Genomic DNA, 18391 nt, shown 5'->3' with positions numbered 1-18391 from the left:
TAGCAATTAAGGTACAGGCTGCGAATGATGCCCGTCCAGAAATAATTGATATAGAAGACAAAGACAAACTGCAATACATTCTAACATAACATAAACCTAATAAAAACGATATTTTAAACACAAAATAAACTCATGGAAGAAAAAAACTGAGCCTCTTTACAACACTATTACTACTGTCACCGTGCCATAATGTCACAATGAGATACAAGTATATTCATTTAGTTGAATTGACTAATCTTACTTTTCTTCTGATCGTGTTTGCGTAACATATTGTGTTTGAATAGTGCATGTTTGTAACCCCGTCGCAAAGCTCTAAGTAGTTATACACATTGAAATGTAAAACACACTTTATAGTGTTAGTGTTAAGTTGTGCACTTTATTTTCTATTCTTTTATATCCTATTGTAAATTGTAATATGTTCTATTTATTGCACTGACTTGATTGTTGTTGATTGTTTGATGTTATTGTTTGTTTTGTTATTGTTTAATGTTATGCACCTTCCGCCATGACAAATTCCTTTTAGGTGAAAACTTTCTTGACAATAAATAGTTATGATTCTGATTCTGATAGTATTTAAATGTCACTTCAGATGGGATGCCACAGTCTTGCCATGCCGTTAGCTAGTATTCTATAGAAGCCCATTTCCGCCAGCAAAAAATAATTATAATATATATATATATAGGCTATATTTTTTTTTTTTTTGCTGGCGAAAAAAAGTAAAATAAATAAATAAAGCCTTCCATTTAAATAAATGAGCAAACGTACAGTAACGGAACCTCATTCACAGTTCGTTGTATTTAGTGTTGTGGAATATGTTTGGGGACATTAGGGACGTGAGGACTCTTCAAATAAAATGCTGTACACAGACTCTTTTTTTAAAGCTCTGGCAGTAATATATCCGGACGTATTTATCATTATTACAATAGTAGCCTATGTAGTGTCATGGTTGTTTCGCAAAACAACAGCTAAACAACAATTAGTACGTCTTTGAACACATGACAGTTCTGATAAATAGCATTCTAACACTCTTAACCAGGTGTAGGCCCAATCAGCGGCAGGTGTGATAATTTAATTGAGAGGCAGTATGAGAGCAGACCAGACCAGGCTCTCCACAGGTGGCAGCTTGGATTCCAGCGCCCCTCGTTTGTCAAATCATGCCGCTCTTGGCGTGGCTTCTTTGGGCGTTATTTCGCGGTGCACTGGGGGGTCCGGTTCAGCTCGCGACATGGTCGGAACTTGGAGTAAATCCGTTGAAGACAAATCAGGACGGAGCCCCGCGCCCTCCGTTCTACCACCTGCCCATGTTCCTGCACGCACCTAGGCCACTTGTGTCGCGAGAGCTGTTCCGGCCGGTTCCTCATAAAAGTCCGTTTCCCGCCAGACTGACTGCGCTGCTTTTACCGACCACGGAGGAACCGTCACCGACCAAAGGAGAACAGCAGAGCGTCCAAGACACGGGTTCACGCGCTGTGCAAGTCTTTTGTGGGACCGATAAAATCTCTGTGCGCGTGGACAGCTTCCAGCTGCGTGCGTGGACCATTCCGTCCCTGTTCCGACTGGGCTCGTGCGAGGCCAGCAGTGTCAGCCCCCGCTCGCTGTATTTCCAGTACAGACTGACTGAGTGCGGCGGAGAAGCCAAGGTGAAGGTCACTAGATAGAATGTGTTCATAAGATTGTATTGTTCACTTTTAAATTTAAATGATTAGAGTGCTGCAGGGACGACGTGTTTTTGTCGGCCAACCCGGAAGTTAGCATCGCACTAGTTCCCTCAACAAAAAGCCAATGGGCTAATTTTAGATTATTTCACAAAATGATCTCTGTAGCAAACAAACATTTATGATACTTGCACGTTTTGTTCAGCAAGATAATCATCATAAATGACCACTGCTTTTTATTATTTGAAATTGTAAATGCAATTGAGAGAAGTAAAAAAGCTAACGTTATGCTAGTAACCAGAAGTTGGCAAACTTTTTTGATATGGAGTGCCATTTATAAATTGATTTGTTACCCAGAGTGTCACATGAACATTAAGGCAAAATTAAGTTGAATTATGGCACCTCATCAAAATCGATATCCCCAATAGATCTGTAACTGTAAATAACAGGCCCATGAACTGCCAATGGCGGTGACAGAGGTCATTTGGCATGCCAATTTGAACATTTCCAAAAAATCTCTTGCACACCTAATGCCAGTGTGCTATTGGTTAAGCTATCACCTGCCAATGGTGGTGCCTAAGGTTGCGTATCCTATGAACAAGCTACATCACGGTCACATGACTTCACCACCACGAAGTTAAAGCCGAACTATTGTTTGACGTGATGAAGTTTAGTGGTTTCATTCAGCCACTTGTTAGCAACCGCCTTTTTTTTTTTTTTTTTTTTTTTTTTTAAACCGCGTAAAAGCTTACAAATTTAGGAGTGGGTGGCATATTTTATATTGTGGAACAAAACGTCCAGGTGTTAGGACTCATTCTAGTAGCACTCTATTGGCCGAGTTTTGCATCATTGGCTGCATGTCTGTGAACTGTTTTTGCACAATTCTGTATTGATATCTCTCAGGTTGTTGGTGGTCAGCTGGTGTATACCTATATGTTGCATTATATTCCACCGCCGCAAGGCTACGTCATCAGAGTTCTACCTGTTAACCTTCCCATCCATTGCCATTACAACAGGTAGGTCATTTGTGTGCTTCCATACTGGGCTCAGTCTTTGTGAAGTGCTGAGCTCTGTCTCTATTTGAAAGTGAACACAACCTTCCTTGCGACCTTTTATGCCCATTTTTATCAGCTTCTAGAGTGATGTGGTAGAAGAATCTGTCATTTGTGTCTTTTTTTTTTTTTTTTTTTTCCTGTCTCAGGTTTCATTACTCTTACCAAGTTGGCTTCAAACCTCAAATTCAGCACACAACCTTTATGAAGAGCATCAGGAGCAAACTCAAGTACAGCCTCACCGTCTGCAATGGTAACGTACCTACGGTACCTTTTTTAAAAAAAGGCTTTGGTGTTGCTATCATTCGCGCAGTATGACATGTTGCATGTAAATATGTGAAACCATGCCCTACTTAAAATTGTCATCACGTCTTGTTTCATCCAAATCTGATATTTGAAATTTGACCTTCAACATGCAGCTCTGTGAAAGCTAAGATCAAGTGTTGAACGTCTACATACTAACCAACACATCTCTTAGCGTTTTTCTACAACGTCATCTTATATCTTTCCTGTAACTTTAGATTTAATACACACGCGTTGTGGGTGCACGGTGAACTAAGCTCTGTAAATATGAAAGCATAAATCTAGGTTGTTGATCAAACTACGCTGTAGCATTTGCATGAATGTGTACAATAAATGCAAGAGCACAATTTGCAACTTCAGCTGCGGTATTTACTCATTTTGGTGTGTGTGTGTGCGTGTGCGTGTGTGTGCGTGCGTGCGTGCGACCAGCCCAGGGGCAGCCCGTCTCTTCAGACCACTGGTTCTATTTAGGGGAGACGATGTACTTTGTGGCCCGGGCAAAAGTTCTGTTGGCTGGGGAGAGGCTTTATGTGGACTCATGCTATGCCACAAGCTCCAAGGAACCAAACAGCTTGCCCAAAGTGGATATCATTGCTAACAATGGGTATGTCTCTAGTGAGAACACAAATGGTTTACACTAAGTGGTTTGTTAATTTTATATTTCTTGACTCATGTGTTTGTGCTCTGATATTTGATTGCAGCTGCATGACAGACAGCCGGAGGGAGGGCAGCAGCTCCCGGTTCCTGACGGGAGGGGGCAGTGTGGTGACGTTCTCTGTGGATGCCTTTCTCTTTAGATCAGTCTCACAAGTAAGACTATTGTAGCGTGAACGGGTCCTGCCCAACGGAAAGAAGGGCAGGATCGCACCTAACACGGGGGTAACTCCGTCAGTAGTCCAAACAACCTTCGGGGATTAGTGTCCCTCTGAGGAGTCGGAAAAATACCTTCAGCCTTTTATCTCACCCCGTAGCTGAATCGTTAGGATTTCGGAATTATTGTCTTTCTGAGAGTCTTGTACGGCTATGCCCTAGGCGCTCTCAGTAGGATGTAACCCTAACACCCAGTATGAGTAGTTGCGTAGAACGTCTGTACCTTACTACTGCCTATTTTAGTTTTCTCACCATTTTTGACTAACACTGCCAAGTCTTTACCCAGAGAACTTACCTTAAGCTCCTCTGGTAGAGTCAGTCGTCACTTATGCATCACATGTTTCCGGGACAGGGGAAGAGGGATAACTTGATCTAAAAAACAACAGTCTTCAGTTTGAGTCCCAGACACTTAGAATGGTAAGGCTGTGGATTTAATAGTTTTCTCAAAACGGTTACTTAAAACAATTTGTGCACTGTAAGCTGTCTTCTGATAGCAGAAATGTCTCACAGGGTCTTCTATACAAGAAGAGTAGTCCAGTCTCTAAGCGGGAGAAAAAGCAGCTCTCCTTCTGATAGAAGAAGGGTCTTCCAGTCACCTCTCAGGGTGAAGACTCTAGTCACCTCTCAGGGTGAAGACTCTGGTCGCCTCTCAGGGTGAAGACTACGTTCTCTCAGTTTTGCAGCTGCTGGCCTGAGGCTTGTACCTCCCTCAAAATCATGCGTTGTAATGGTTATGCTTTCATATTTTTCTACAATCTCCTAACACCATTTATAATTCTTCTGAAGCTTCGTCCAGTGGTTTCAAACCTAGGGGTCTGGCCCCTCGCCAGGGTCACGACATGCTGAAACCTTTTGCCTCATTAGGGATATTTTGGGGTTTTTATTTATACATTTTTATTTTGGCGGTGTTGATGCAAATGGCATACATTTTGTCAAGGGTGTGAGGTTCTTTCCGTGTAGCCAAAATACAGATACTCAGACCCGCAAGGACAAAAATGCCTCATCGAAACCCATTAAAACCAAAATATTTGATTACAGTGTAAAACAATGCATTCTATTATATCAGGCTTTCAATCTAGAGCTCTAATCGCCTGAGTGTAATAAGTCTTTTTGACTGCTGTTTGTGTCTGTGTATAGGTGCTGTACCTTCACTGTTCAATGTCAATCGGTCTCACCCCTTCCCACACCTCAAAGTCCTGCAACTACAACAAGACCACTGTCAGGTAAGCAACCAATGTTAATAAAAGAACCTCCTTCACTAGTATAACACGGTTGAATGAGTGACGATTGGAAATCATTTTGAAAAGGTTGTTTGTGTGCCTTGAGTGAAGTAAACCGTTTGTACTAACGGACTAATCATGTGTGTAGGTGGGAGGAGCTGGAGGCCACAGCCCCAGTATGCTCCTGCTGTGATTCCATGTGCTCCGACGTTCAGAACTGTAAGTTGTGGGACCGTAGTTGAACTGAACAAATGACTGTATATTACACCACAGTAGCTGGTAACTGAAGACAAGTAAAAATAGAGTAATCGTATGTGATAAAACTGATTCTTAGTTAAGGATTATCTCACATTATACATATCATATGATTTATCTCTTATAGTGATGGTATTGCAGTATAGATAATTCTGCAATGCATAATCTGGTGCACGTATCACCAATCCTCCTGTCCGTTTAAATGAAGATGGAAAAAATACCATTATTGGGCCCCAATAATAAGTCAGACTTTCTGTAGACACCTAAACGTACCTGTTACATAAAACTTCCCTGAGTGACTGATGTAGGACACTGACTTAGATAGCCTGTTGTGCAATTTTTTTGCGCAACAGGCTAAAAAGGTTTTGGGTGAAAAAGGACAGTTCACAGAAGGGAAAAAAAATGTCAGAGGCAGGTATGGGAGAAAATAGAAAAGGTAATATAACTTCTGGATTTATACAAAGATGTTCAGAAACTATTCAAGTATTTGGTACAAGAATCTACTACTACTAACGTGACTACTGAAACTAATAAATAAACCGTTGAAATGGTTAGCTTAAAGTAGCGTTATGGATAAACCGTTAGCTTAAAGTAATGTTATAGATGGAGTTGAAATAGTCAGCAAAATCACCACCATCAGGTTGTTGCCATAACGACAAATCTCTCACCTCAGGTTTAACCAGAGGGAGAGGTGGCTTTCCTACTTCAAATACAGTCAGTTGATATTTATGCAAAAGACAGGCTTACCTGACAATCTATGACCAGTCCATTTAAGTGTCTCATGGTTTTCCTTTTTCTACTCTAGCTGTCAAGAACACAGTCAGCAGTCCTGGCTGGCTCATTGAACAAAAGGGTGAACAGAAACCAAGGACGGCGGTGGCATCTCTTCAAGCAGAGGGAGGAAGAGAATGGGTGGCTGAAGATGAGAAGAGGGACGAAAGAAAGGATGAGCACCATAAAAAAGTCCAGACTTTTCCATGGGAGACGGAGATTGGCCTTGAGGAAAAAAAATGGAAGCACAGCGCTGCAGTCAGCCAGCAGGTGAAGGGAGAAAAGGAGGGTGAGACAGAAGAGGTGGTAATGGAAAAAGAATTGGCAACATATGGCATCATGACTGACCAGATAAGACCAGAGGAGATCCCTAGCACCAGAAATGGTTCTGTGAGGAGTTTGTCCAGTGTCAACAGTAACACTAAGGCGTCAAAAGATGGTTCTATTACGACAAGAAAGCCCAGTCTTCGTATTGAAAATGTCCCCAGAGCTGTAATTCCGAACATTAAACTTTGTCCTAAAGGTGGTCAAATGAGTTGTAGTGCCGCTATTAATAGTGAAGGACGCAGTGCCAAGTATACTGCTACTGGTGCAGAGAGCTTGACCCCTAATGATGTTAAAGCTACATCTGGCACCAGTTCTCCTTGGGATTCAATAGTCAATGGGAGTCATCTCAAGACTTTAACTGGGACACATTCTGACACCGGGAACTTTAAGCTTGACCCCCTAGGTTTTCTTAATGTCAGCAAGTTAGGAGAGAGCAGGCTGGAGTCAGAGACGGCGGACGCTCTCCTGTGGTCGGAAGAGGTTGAGTCGGTTGGTAAATCAGTGAGCACCAAGTCCAACGAGTTACGAGGCCAAGTCGGTGTTTATGTTAACGGTGAAGGACCATATAGTTATGGTGATGATATGCTTCAGAGTCTACAGGTCAGAGGGTTGGAATCAGACCAGTCTGCTGCTCATCCAGCTGACTTCACGGACCCAAACTTTACAGAGTGGTTACTTGGCGAGTCTGAAATTGAAGACGGTTCTGGTTCAGAGGAAACGCTCAAAGATGGCTCCAGTCACTCTGCTGTGGTGGCAGTCACCAATGCCCTGCAGGGCTCTGAGAGCAGCCAGATGTTGGACAGGGAGTGGGCTAAGGGGGCGCTCGGGTGGGGCCTGCAGACTTTAGGGTCCGTGGTGGAGCAGCCAGCGGAGGGATGACTTCTATTAAAGATAATCTCAGAGGTGTTGTTTCCACAAAGCAGTTTTGTGACAATTGGAGCAATAGATTGAAATACTCTGAGCTTTTGAGTCCACTTCAATAGCCCAAAGCATTCTGTCATCTATCTCTTCTAATTGGGCTCAAAAACAGCAGGTGTGTGTCAACAATATATTGATGGGGGGGGCAGGTGAGGCTGAGGAGTAGGGGACTGTCACAGCGGGGACATGACTTGAATCCAAACACGGAGCATCAGGAAATGAGGCACTTCCTGATTAGCAGGCAATCTCAGACTTCCTCGGTTTGTGGAGCTTCAACAAATATTGGAACCTCTCCGTAAATCTCAAGGACCACGAGCAGCTGTAGAGCAGTGGAACTCCTGACCCGCTCACATGGAGAAGGCCAACTTGTCAAGACCAGAGCAGAACCTAGCAGTCAGCTGGCTGTTTCTATGTACACATGTTGATGAACAATAAACCAAGTCTTCACCTACCTTTTGCCTTGATTTCATTATTATACACATATAGTACATAGAGCTGCAAGGACCGTGCACCAGAGACAACACTACTGCCGCCGCTTGCACGTTTTGACTAATGACTGATAATCTGGTCGGTACACGGTGACAAATCGACTAGGGTGCAAGTTTCAAAAAGGCAGACTGTTAGGCAGGTTTTTCTTTTGATAAGCACGCTTAAAGTTCCCTCCCCCCTTTTTTTTTTTTTTTTTTTTTTTTTTTTTTAAAAAAAACAAAAAAAACAAATTCAGGCCTTATCTTACACATTGCACCTTTAACATGCCCTGTACATCACACAAAGATGACAGGAGTGAGTTTAAACACCTCAAATGCATTTATTATGAAAATGTATAAATGTCTCAGATTACAAATGGGTGTCTTTATAGTTCTCTGATTAAGTTGAATCAGGTGGTACAGTTAAGGGACAGTGATGTCTCGCGGCTGCCTGGGCTCACTGCACAAGTCTAAGAATTCTTCTGTGGTACCTTGGTGATCACCTGACAACACAGACAAGAGACAGTTTAATGAATAGTTATGTATCGGCGTATAATCATTTATTCCAATAAACTCTTCCGTGTTGGGTCCATCTCTCAGCACCGGAGGTTGCCGCTTGGTTAGCATTAGCTTTGCAGGGAGAGCTACATGCTCCATATTCCAAGAGGTCCTGATTCCGAGCGGTTCATCCGATAAACTTAAATTATTAAGTACATTTTTAGCAATTACCGTTTTGACTTCTGTGTAGTTGTCCAGGCCGTACTCTCCGAGCTCTCTGCCATTGCCGGAAGCCTTGTAACCTCCGAATGGAGCCTGAGCGGCAAACACATCATAACAGTTGACCCTGCAGGGGGAACACAAACAACCCTCAGTGACAGTAAAAAATACATATCCCCCAGACCGGAGCATTGAGCTGAGGGGAAAGAAACAAACCCAATGCTGTAAAATGTATTTTCCTGGGAATATTCATGTGACAGCTTTGGGAATTATCTATGAATATCTGCAGCTCTGTTTACACTAATGATTTCAGTGTCAACACCCCTACCAGACTGTTCCGGCACGGAGCCCGTTGGAGACATAGCTGGCCTTATCGATGTCCTTGGTAAACACAGCGGCGGCCAGACCATATTTAGTATCGTTGGCTCTCATCACCACCTCCTCCAGCGTTTTAAACTTCATGATCTGCATCACTGGACCAAAGATCTGTGAGAGAAAATATGATGGAACAGGAATCAAAAGACCGATGAAGTACTCATTTCAATCGACAGTTAACATGAGTCACACAAGCAAACCATTTAATAAACATGTTCCCCTCTCACCATCCTCTAAAACATCTGTGTTCAGAGGATGTTTAACGTATTTACTATTGTTCAAATGACTGCTAAATATCCATTATTGATGGAGTGAACACGCAATTTCTTCCTAATGGCACTGCAGGTGAAATGTCTTTGACCACTAAATGACATCAGGGACCCAAATTTATTTAAAGGTAACTTAGGTATTTTTAGCCTGAACGAGAAGTCTCATTCTTAAATCTTGTGTTGCATCCACATTGTCGAAATCAGACTTTACATTGAAAGTCTTTAAGATAACACTAAAAGGCCCAAACACACTTAAAGCATCTGATGCACGTTTTCAAGTACGCTTATTGTTTTAAATGGCCGAACATGCACCAAATGCCAGTACCAATACTAGAATCATTACCGTTAACTGCTAGCCACCGGCTCACACTTAGTGTGCAGGCAGGTAATCCTGGCTGTATGAGTTGTAGCTGCTGCCGTATGTGCAATCCAGATCCCCAGATATTTGTAATTCTATGAACAGCACTGAAAAGGACTGTGCATAGAGGTTCCTCCAGTCATAGCACCAATCAGCAATCGCCTCTCTGAAGATTGATTTAGTTTCCATTGTAACTACAAACAGGAGAGGGGTCAGATCCAGCCTTACACCAAACTGGAACTAAACTCGAGCTGGTAAATATGTATTGGTGTGCACAGAAACCAATGGCAACAACTGCAGAGCTCAAACCCATGGTTTAAATGTAGAACAATATTTTAGGGAGTACGTAAATGATATGAAGTAGTCCCTTCATTCGCGTGATTTTTTTTTTTAGTTAGGCATTCCAAACCTTCCATACTATCCTACCTCCTCCCTGGCAATGGTCATGTTGTCCTGGACGTCTCCGAACACAGTAGGTTGGATAAAGTATCCTCTGTCCGCAGCCACTCCTCCTCCGCACATCAGCTTGGCTCCCTCTCTCTTCCCACTGCTGATGTAGCCCAGAATCTTGTTGAACTGCTCCTGATCCACCTGAACCGGTCATCGCAGAGGGAACATCAAGAAAAGTGTGTGAGAGAGAGTACGTACACTAACCCAAAAGCCTGAGCTGACAAATTACTGACATGGCAGATTTGTATGGCATTAAGATCACAGACTCCCTATGCACTTATTACAAATTACTAGGGGTCCCCAGGTAATACTAGTCCAGTGCAAAAAGGGCTTTTGTTTATTTTTTTCCAAGGCGGCAATCTCCATTTCTGAAAAGTGAAGCCAATGCCAAAGTGCCTTGAACTGTATAGAAGTCTATGAAAAAAATGACTCTACTTCTCACTTGATTTATTCCCTCAGTAAACATTGTAAACATGAGCTTATGGTCTCAATCACTAGTTTCAAGTCTTCTTCAATACAGCATGATGTTCATTTAGTAAATTATGGTCCATTTATTTACCCCGCCGTTGTTTGGTCTGGGAGTTGTTCGTGTTTTTCAGTTGATGTAAATTAATTGTAAAATTTTGGACGCCTAAAAATGACAATGACAATGTATAACAGTGCGTAACAGTGAGCAAGTGTGTGTGTCACCTGAGGTCCCTGCTCGGTCTTTAAGTCAAAGGGGTTTCCCACCACTCGTCTCCGAGCTCGCTCCGCGCTGCGCTCCACAAACTCGTCGTAGATGTCTGCTTGGACAAAGGTTCGGGAGCCGGCACAGCAACACTGGCCTTGGTTGAAAAACAGACCGAAGTGGGACTGCTCCACTGCATCTTCCACTGAATGAGGAAATGACAATGACAAGCTTTCACCATGAAAGTCTTCTTGAAATAGTAAACAATACTAAAATACTCTTCCACTTTTATATCAACCGGTGACTTGTAATGCATTTCAGGATTTGACCTCTCTTTTAAGAGCAATTGATAGCAGGTGGAAAATCCTGGTTTCATTTCTCGCTTTTCAATATTGATGTAGAAGTGTACTTAAGGGACATTCAGTATACCTGTAGCGGCTAGCGTAGCACTGAAGTGCTAACACTAGTTAATGATGGACTAACGTTCTCTGCTAATGTTAGCTCCACAGGATTTTACATAGATACCTAACCTTTTAGAAACTTAAATCTCCTTCTAACCTCCCAGGTAACGAGTATCACTATTAAACAATGTTTAACTGTGACTATTTCCAAATCCACAAAACCAACCTGAAAATGAAGAACATTTGAAACGATCGCATTACAGTTTACAGAGCAGATATTTATCAGACTTTGGTCAGATATGGCTAATGCTACGCTATGATTTGCCGGTCTGTGTTCGAGTGCAGGACTTAGCCATGGGTCAATTGCCCCACAGTGAACCTGCTGTTTTTTGGATCCCCATCAGAGAGAGACGTGTTGCCAGTTTGTGACCGTTATATCTGTAAAGCAAACGAACAGCAGTTTACGAATACACACTGTTGGCGTCAGACAGGATGATATTGGGACTCTTTCCTCCCAGTTCCAGAGTGACTTTCTTCAGGTTACTGCTGCCTGACGCCTGCTGGATCAGATGACCGACCTGATGGACACAGATGGGGAAAGAGAGAGGTGGTGACACCTTGGCTTCAGCTGAAAGGATTTCATTGGTGGAGAAGTTGGTGCTATAAAAATGACTACAGTATAAATAATAAATCAAGATAGTGTGATACACAATAACGTTGTCAAAATTGATAATAGCAAGCAACTCAAACCCCCCCGCCCCAATTGCCACAGAGCATTTTGCACACTTCTGCCATGACACAGAAATGACTAAAGGCGAAAAAACAGAATAGTCCTACCTCTGTGGATCCAGTGAAGGCCAACTTGTCAACATCCATGTGCCCTGCAATGGCAGCACCAGCTGATGGTCCCATGCCTGACAAGATATTCACAACACCTTCAGGAAAACCCACCTAGAAACAGAGCCAAGTCAACAAAAGCTTGAGAAATGCTGCTTGTTATAATTGAGTACATCTAAAACAGGTAACTTTTGTGTGACTGTGTACAACATTCAGAGCTGGCCCCAGCTCAACCAGGGTTTATGTGATTTAGGTGGCAACCTCAGAGGTTGAAAAGTGAAGCCAATGCTGAAGTGCAGTTCATCAAATGGCCACTTGAGGCTGGCTCCCAAAAGCGAGTCCATCTCCACACACCCCCCTGTTAAAATGCCCAACTTTACAGCAGAAATTAACATGTTTACAGCCTGCTACAAAAAACGGTTTTGGTCTTTAAAGTGAACGTCATCGTTCATGACAACTGTGCAGGGGGCGAGTTTTTATATAACTCACCCGTTTAAAGCAAATTAAAGCTTAAAATTATGGCATGTCCTGATTTTGCTGCTTCACAATAAAAGCTTTTAAATAACAAAATAACAGAGGATTTAATTGTGAAGAATTTATAGGAAAACGTGTTCATCACATCATACTAATACTGAAGGGAGGACGAGTAGGCACCAAACATTACGGGGGACTTTTATTGTGAAGAAATTATAGGAAATTCAATATTTATATCCACCGTTACACAGCCGCTCCTTTGACCACGAAATATATCGGATCAAGCTCCGATCAGGCAGGTCACATTTAAGTTAACCACTGCTTACAGTGCCCTCCAGAATCATTGGCACCCTTAGTAAATATGAGCAAAACAGGCTGTGAAAAAAATTCTTTGCCGTTTATCCTCTTGGTCTTTCGCTCAAAATATTCACAAAAATCTTACCTTTTAATTGAAGTAAAATTATTGAAAAAATAAATAAATAAAAATGTTGACATTAAATAAATATTTTTCTCCAAAACATGTGTGCCATAATTATTGGCACCCCTAGAAAATCTCATGATTAAAATCTAACTGAAGTTTAATTCCAGTCATATTTTACATTTTTAAGTGGTCAACCATGACTTCCTGTTTCACTGGGATATAAATATGAGGTGACACAGGCCAAATTCCCTCAGTCATTCATCACTATGGGAAAGACCTGAGAACACAGTGACGATGTGCGACGAAAAGTTGTTGAGCTGCACAAATCAGAAAATGGATACAAGAAAATCTCTAAACAGTTGAAAATACCCATTTCCACTATCAGGGCAATAATTAAGAAGTTTAAAGCGACAGGAGATGTTAAGAATCAGCCTGGAAGAGGACGTGTGTGTACATTGACCCCACGCACGAGTCTTGGGGTCAGAAAGTCTCCAAAACTACCTTCAGACGCCACCTACATCACAACAAGTTGTTTGGGAGGGTTGCCAGAAAAAAGCCTTCGCTGTCAATCAACAACAAACTAAAGCACCTACAGTTTACCAAATGTTACTGGGACTTTCAATGGGACCGGGTTATATGGTCAGATGAGACCAAAATAGAGCTTTTTGCTAACAAACATCAAAGGTGGGTTTGGCGTAGACTGAAAGATAGCCATACAGAGAAGCACCTCATACCCACTGTGAAGTATGGTAGCAGATCTTTGATGTTGTGGGGCTGTTTTTCTTCCAAAGGCCCTGGACATCTTGTTAGGATACATGGTATCATGGACTCCATCAAATACTAGCAGATATTAAATGAAAACCTAACAGCCTCTGCCAGGAAGCTTGAAATGGGCTGTGGTTGGACCTTCCAGCAGGACAATGATCCGAAGCACACCTCAAAATCTACACAGAAATGGTTCACCGACCACAGAATAAAGGTTTCGCCTTGGCCATCACAGTCCCCCGACCTAAAGCCCAGAGAAGATCTGTGGGATGAGCTGAAGAGGAGAGTCCACAAGCGTCGACCTCGGAATCTGAAGGATCTGGAGAGATTCTGCATGGAGGAATGGTCTCAGATCCAGAGCCATGTGTTCACCAACCTCATCACGCATTATAGGAGAAGACTCAGAGCTGTTATCTTGGCAAAGGGAGGCTGCACAAAATATTAAATGAAGGGGTGCCAATAATAGTGGCACATATATTTTTGAGAAAAATATTTGTTTCATAATAAGAATTTAATGTTTCTTTCAATTATGTTACTTTAGTTAAATGTTAGATTTTTGTGAATATTTTGAATGAAAGATCATGAGGATAAACAATAAAGACATTTTTTCGCATCTTGTTTTGCTCATTTTTACTAAAGGGTGCCAATAATTCTGGAGGGCACTGTACGTCACATTTCTAATGCTGAGGACACACACAACAGAGTAGTGCAAGCACAACAACACAAGCCCAGCTCAATTAAAGGTTGGAAGAATATAGAATTTGTTTGATTCAACATATTTTACAAGTTGAATGGTTACACAGGAATGTTATATTTGTAAGGATTAAATGGAAAAGATGGCCTTAATGTTCCTTTGTACAGTATTTACGATCATTTAAATGTTTCTGGTACCGTTAACTGATGGTATGTTACTGAGGAAAAAGAGACACAGTACCTCTTTAATCAGGCTGGCCACATAGAGTGCTGTGAGTGGCGTCTGCTCCGCCACTTTCATCACCACAGTGTTACCGGTCGCCAGGGCAGGGGCAATTTTCCAGGCCTGCATCAGCAGAGGGAAGTTCCACTGCAGGGAGAGAAGGAGACATCAGGAATAAAAGGTATTACAACTTTACATAAAATAACAAGATTACAACTACATTCTTCGTTGAATGTGCAGCTGTGCATGCACCCTGAATGATTTGAACCCTGCGTGAAAGAAATAGCCAGTCCATCAATGCAGTAGTGATTCGGCAAAAAAAAAAAAAAGAAAGTTGAACCAGTCTCAACTTTTGCTGCAACGTCAATCATAACAATGCAAGCCTTGCAATTGCTGTTAGATTATTTCACAACGTGAAACCTGTATTTCTACTGTTTATCTCACAACTGATAAGTTATTTCCAGAGCTGTAGAGTCCTGTGTGTTACAGAGGATAAAGTCGCCTCCGCTCTATCTTTGCCTGTGAACTGGATGGTTTCCCAGACTGGTTTCGAATAACACGGCCTCATATGACCCATTCCTCTTGTCATCTATCTGTGTGCTCCACTCTGCACTTGTCTTATAAAATAATCAGTCATGTGGGCCTCCCCTCAGGCAAAACCTATAAAACAAACGCTGTTTAACTGCATTGTTTCACTCAACTCCTGGATGCCTATGCCATGATTATAGTTATTTGGTCCCATAAACACTCAACAACTGAAAAAAGATTACCTAACATTGCTGTTTGACATAACTACACCAAATACAGTACATGAAAACACTCTGTCCTTTCTGACTCTGGGAAAGAAGGAAAACTCTAAAATCCTCCAAGACTGCTGTGTATCTGAACTATCGCTTTAAAACAGATATTTGAATCTTTTTCTCCCTGCCTACCCCCAACCCCCCCTCACCGGTATGATCTGTCCACAGACTCCGATGGGTTCATGTCTGGTGTAGCAGAAATAATCTCCGTCGATGGGGATGGTCTTTCCCTCCCATTTGTCCGCCCAGCCTGCATAGTACCTGAACACAACAGGTTTCAACCCGTGTTATTAAAATAGTACAATTGAAGCAGAGCTTATGATTCACCTATGACTTTACACCAAAGAGCTGGATGAAACTGTATTGTTCGCCTAGACTGAGGCAGCCGAAGGCATCGGTAAGAAGTATCGAGTCACTGTTATATCACTGTTGCATTTAGTGACATTGTTTTGAAAACTTTCTGCTTCACTTGTGGCCCAAAAGGAGCCGTGTGTTCTTTACCTTAAACATTTCACCACGGTAGGCAGATCTACGGTGTAGGAGATGGCGTATGGCTTCCCATTGTCAAGGGTCTCCAGTTCCTGTGCAAACGACACAATATCAGAATTATGGATGAATAATGGTAACCATGGAAATAAAATAGCAGTAGAACGGACAATGTAGCAGGCTGGTCAGAGCAGCGGCCATTTTTGTGTGTACCGTTGGGACTGTTGTGGGCTAACTCCTGTATAAACTAAACTGATATCATGCAAATCGGGAAATGACTCAAATTGAACAACTCAATGCTTCGTTCAAAAACTCACAAAAAAAAGTTGCGGCGTAGGAAACCACATTTCTAATTTCCTGTAACCAGGAAAAGCATGGTGGAATTAGCAAGCTAAGCTCGCTAACTAGCCAGCTGTCCAGCTATTGTTAGCTAGCAATTAAGGCACAATGGTCACGTTTATAAAAGGGATGACCAAGAGGAGGAATACACAATAGTAATATTGTAGAAATTTAACTACCGGATTGGCAGTTTTAGAAAATCTGTACTAATCTATTCTGGTTCCTGACATTAAACAATGACTCACAGCAAGGTAGGCAGCATCCCTCTCAATGGCATCGGCCAATCGGTTGAGTAGCAGGCCGCGATGAGAGGCATCCATCCGCCGCCAAGGAGACCCCAACCTGAAGGCATCCCGTGCTGCTTTCACCGCCTTGTCCACATCTGCCTGAAAATATAAAATGATTCACTTGGTGAGTTTTAAAAGTATACTCCTGTGAAAACATGTCTTTGGGGGATCAAATGCTGGAGGGGTTAAAGACAGTAAACTGAAGTCAAAACAATCAACAGCATCTAAAGTATAATCCATTTTTCTGTTGATTCATATATCATATCCATAAAAACACAACTTCTGTGTCATGCTATTTATCAATATCTGTAACGTTGTTTTTTTTAACATTGTTGTTGTTTTGAATTCCTCTACTTTTGCCATTTAATTTTTTTTATTCATTACTATATTTTGATTTTATTCTCAGTTTTATAATTCCAATATGTGGTTAACACAGCAGATCTGCCTTATGTAGCAGATACACGTGCAATTTCATTTCAGTTGGACCTACCGAGTTCAATTTCAACTTAGTGTTATTTTCCAGCTCCACTAAATGTCACGTACAAATGCTCCCCACCTTCACCTCATAAATGAATTAATGAATGACTGCAGTCTGTATATATCAGACAGCGTGTTTACCTTGTCCGCCTCTGCAACTTGACAGATGACTTCCCCAGTCGCCGGGTTGATGGTAGGGAAGGTTTTACCACTCGCTGCATCCTGCCACTGGTTGTTGATAAAGAGCTGAAACATTAAAATGTATCATTACAATGGCTGCATTCGTACCAGAACAAACATTTTGTTCACTGCTGAAGAAAAACTTGCCAATGCTGAAGTGCCATAAACCTGCATTCTTTCAAATGGCCAGCAGGGGGCGACTCCTCTGGTTTCAAAAATAAGTCTGATTGTATAGAAGTCTATGAGAAAATGAACCAACTTCTCACGTGATTTAATACAGCATGATGTCCATTTCATTTTTAAAAATGACGTTATTGTCTTGTTGTCATGAGGACATTTTGGAAGAGCAAGTGATGAAAACCAGAATGTTCCAGATTAAAATCTTAATTCAATTAAGTGTACCTGTATATATGTAGTCGATTACAGACTTTTATGATTACAATTCATGCAGGTTCTTTTTTTCCCCCTATATGACTGTTGCAGAAACACCCATATAAATGAAATATAGAGTGTGTATGATGACGAACAGAATAGCCTGTTGTATAATAAATAAATACATGGCCATAAACGCAGAGGTTTTTCTGTCGTATGACTGTAAACATCACAGACTCACGTGGATTCAAATCAGAAGGACGCACTGTTAATAATTGATGCGGTATGAACGGGAATAACCTCACCCTTCACCTAACGATATGTAACTTGTCTCTTTCAAATAGGATTACGCAATAGGAGTTTGTGCAAATTCCCTAATGCCCCATGACTCTCATTTGTAGGCTGCTCCTTAACCAGCACTTCAGACACCATTAGCGGAAAGTAGTTCAAGAGAAAGTTAGTGCGGCTGGATCCATCCAGTACGTTCTCCAAAGCAAACAGTGGAATGTTACTTCATCAAATTGACAATTACATCCTCGATATTACATTACATTGTTTTAAGCGTTTCACTTCTGTTCTGCATTAACACGCACTTGTTGATTGTCCGATGAAAATGTGGTGGCTAGATGTAGCCTAATTTACCTTGTTGTAGTGGACCTCCGGTTGGGTGTTTGGAGCGGGGATTGCAGCCGCAGAGTAGTGACACACTGGCGGTCTACTCAGTCTGGGAAGGGTCCGAGAAAACACGGTACGGATCATGGCGCTTTCTGCTTCCTGCAAGCAAAGGCGACTCTGCGTTCCGCCTCGGGGAGATCGGAGAGACGGGGTGGGGCTAATCCGCGTTCGTCACGTCACCGTCCTGTTTGGCAAAGGTCACTTGGACCAAAACGCGATTTACCGGTATATGGTCATTCCACAAAATCAGTGTTACCGATTGCTATTTCAGTGTCCTGGACAAA

General features: G+C 42.0%; 2 protein-coding genes across 2 annotated transcripts; one reads left to right on the top strand and one right to left on the bottom strand.

Moving 5' to 3' along the window:
* Positions 1–988: 988 nt before the first annotated feature.
* On the top strand, positions 989–7813 carry LOC137890465 (uncharacterized). The gene is made up of 8 exons (XM_068734548.1): positions 989–1640; positions 2559–2671; positions 2857–2960; positions 3440–3614; positions 3712–3820; positions 5018–5103; positions 5249–5319; positions 6161–7813. Exons 1-8 carry the CDS (start codon positions 1155–1157, stop codon positions 7330–7332), a joined length of 2316 nt encoding a protein of 771 aa, XP_068590649.1. The 5' UTR covers positions 989–1154; the 3' UTR covers positions 7333–7813.
* Positions 7814–8155: 342 nt separating this feature from the next.
* On the bottom strand, positions 8156–18257 carry LOC137890466 (aldehyde dehydrogenase, mitochondrial-like). The gene is made up of 13 exons (XM_068734549.1): positions 18075–18257; positions 17022–17126; positions 16362–16502; positions 15793–15872; positions 15441–15552; positions 14510–14638; positions 11916–12029; positions 11554–11656; positions 10698–10882; positions 9984–10148; positions 8884–9041; positions 8568–8682; positions 8156–8341 (listed from the first exon to the last, which is right to left on the bottom strand). Exons 1-13 carry the CDS (start codon positions 18189–18191, stop codon positions 8309–8311), a joined length of 1557 nt encoding a protein of 518 aa, XP_068590650.1. The 5' UTR covers positions 18192–18257; the 3' UTR covers positions 8156–8308.
* Positions 18258–18391: the final 134 nt, after the last annotated feature.

This window comes from Cebidichthys violaceus, unplaced genomic scaffold, assembly GCF_023349555.1.
Source record: "Cebidichthys violaceus isolate CVI_PGR_0920_01 unplaced genomic scaffold, fCebVio1.0.p SCAF_65, whole genome shotgun sequence".
NCBI lineage: Eukaryota > Metazoa > Chordata > Actinopteri > Perciformes > Stichaeidae > Cebidichthys > Cebidichthys violaceus.
This window is presented reverse-complemented; position numbering and strand designations above follow the sequence as displayed.

Coding starts and splice junctions, on each gene's coding strand:
- LOC137890465 (XM_068734548.1), top strand. CDS start 1,155: ATGCCGCTCTTGGCGTGGCTTCTTTGGGCGTTATTTCGCGGTGCACTG. Junction 2,672..2,856: donor ATCCATTGCCATTACAACAG/GTAGGTCATTTG, acceptor TTCCTGTCTCAG/GTTTCATTACTCTTACCAAG. Junction 5,320..6,160: donor GTGCTCCGACGTTCAGAACT/GTAAGTTGTGGG, acceptor TTTCTACTCTAG/CTGTCAAGAACACAGTCAGC.
- LOC137890466 (XM_068734549.1), bottom strand. CDS start 18,191: ATGATCCGTACCGTGTTTTCTCGGACCCTTCCCAGACTGAGTAGACCG. Junction 16,503..17,021: donor AAGTTGCAGAGGCGGACAAG/GTAAACACGCTG, acceptor TTATATTTTCAG/GCAGATGTGGACAAGGCGGT. Junction 8,342..8,567: donor ACTACACAGAAGTCAAAACG/GTAATTGCTAAA, acceptor CTGTGTTGTCAG/GTGATCACCAAGGTACCACA.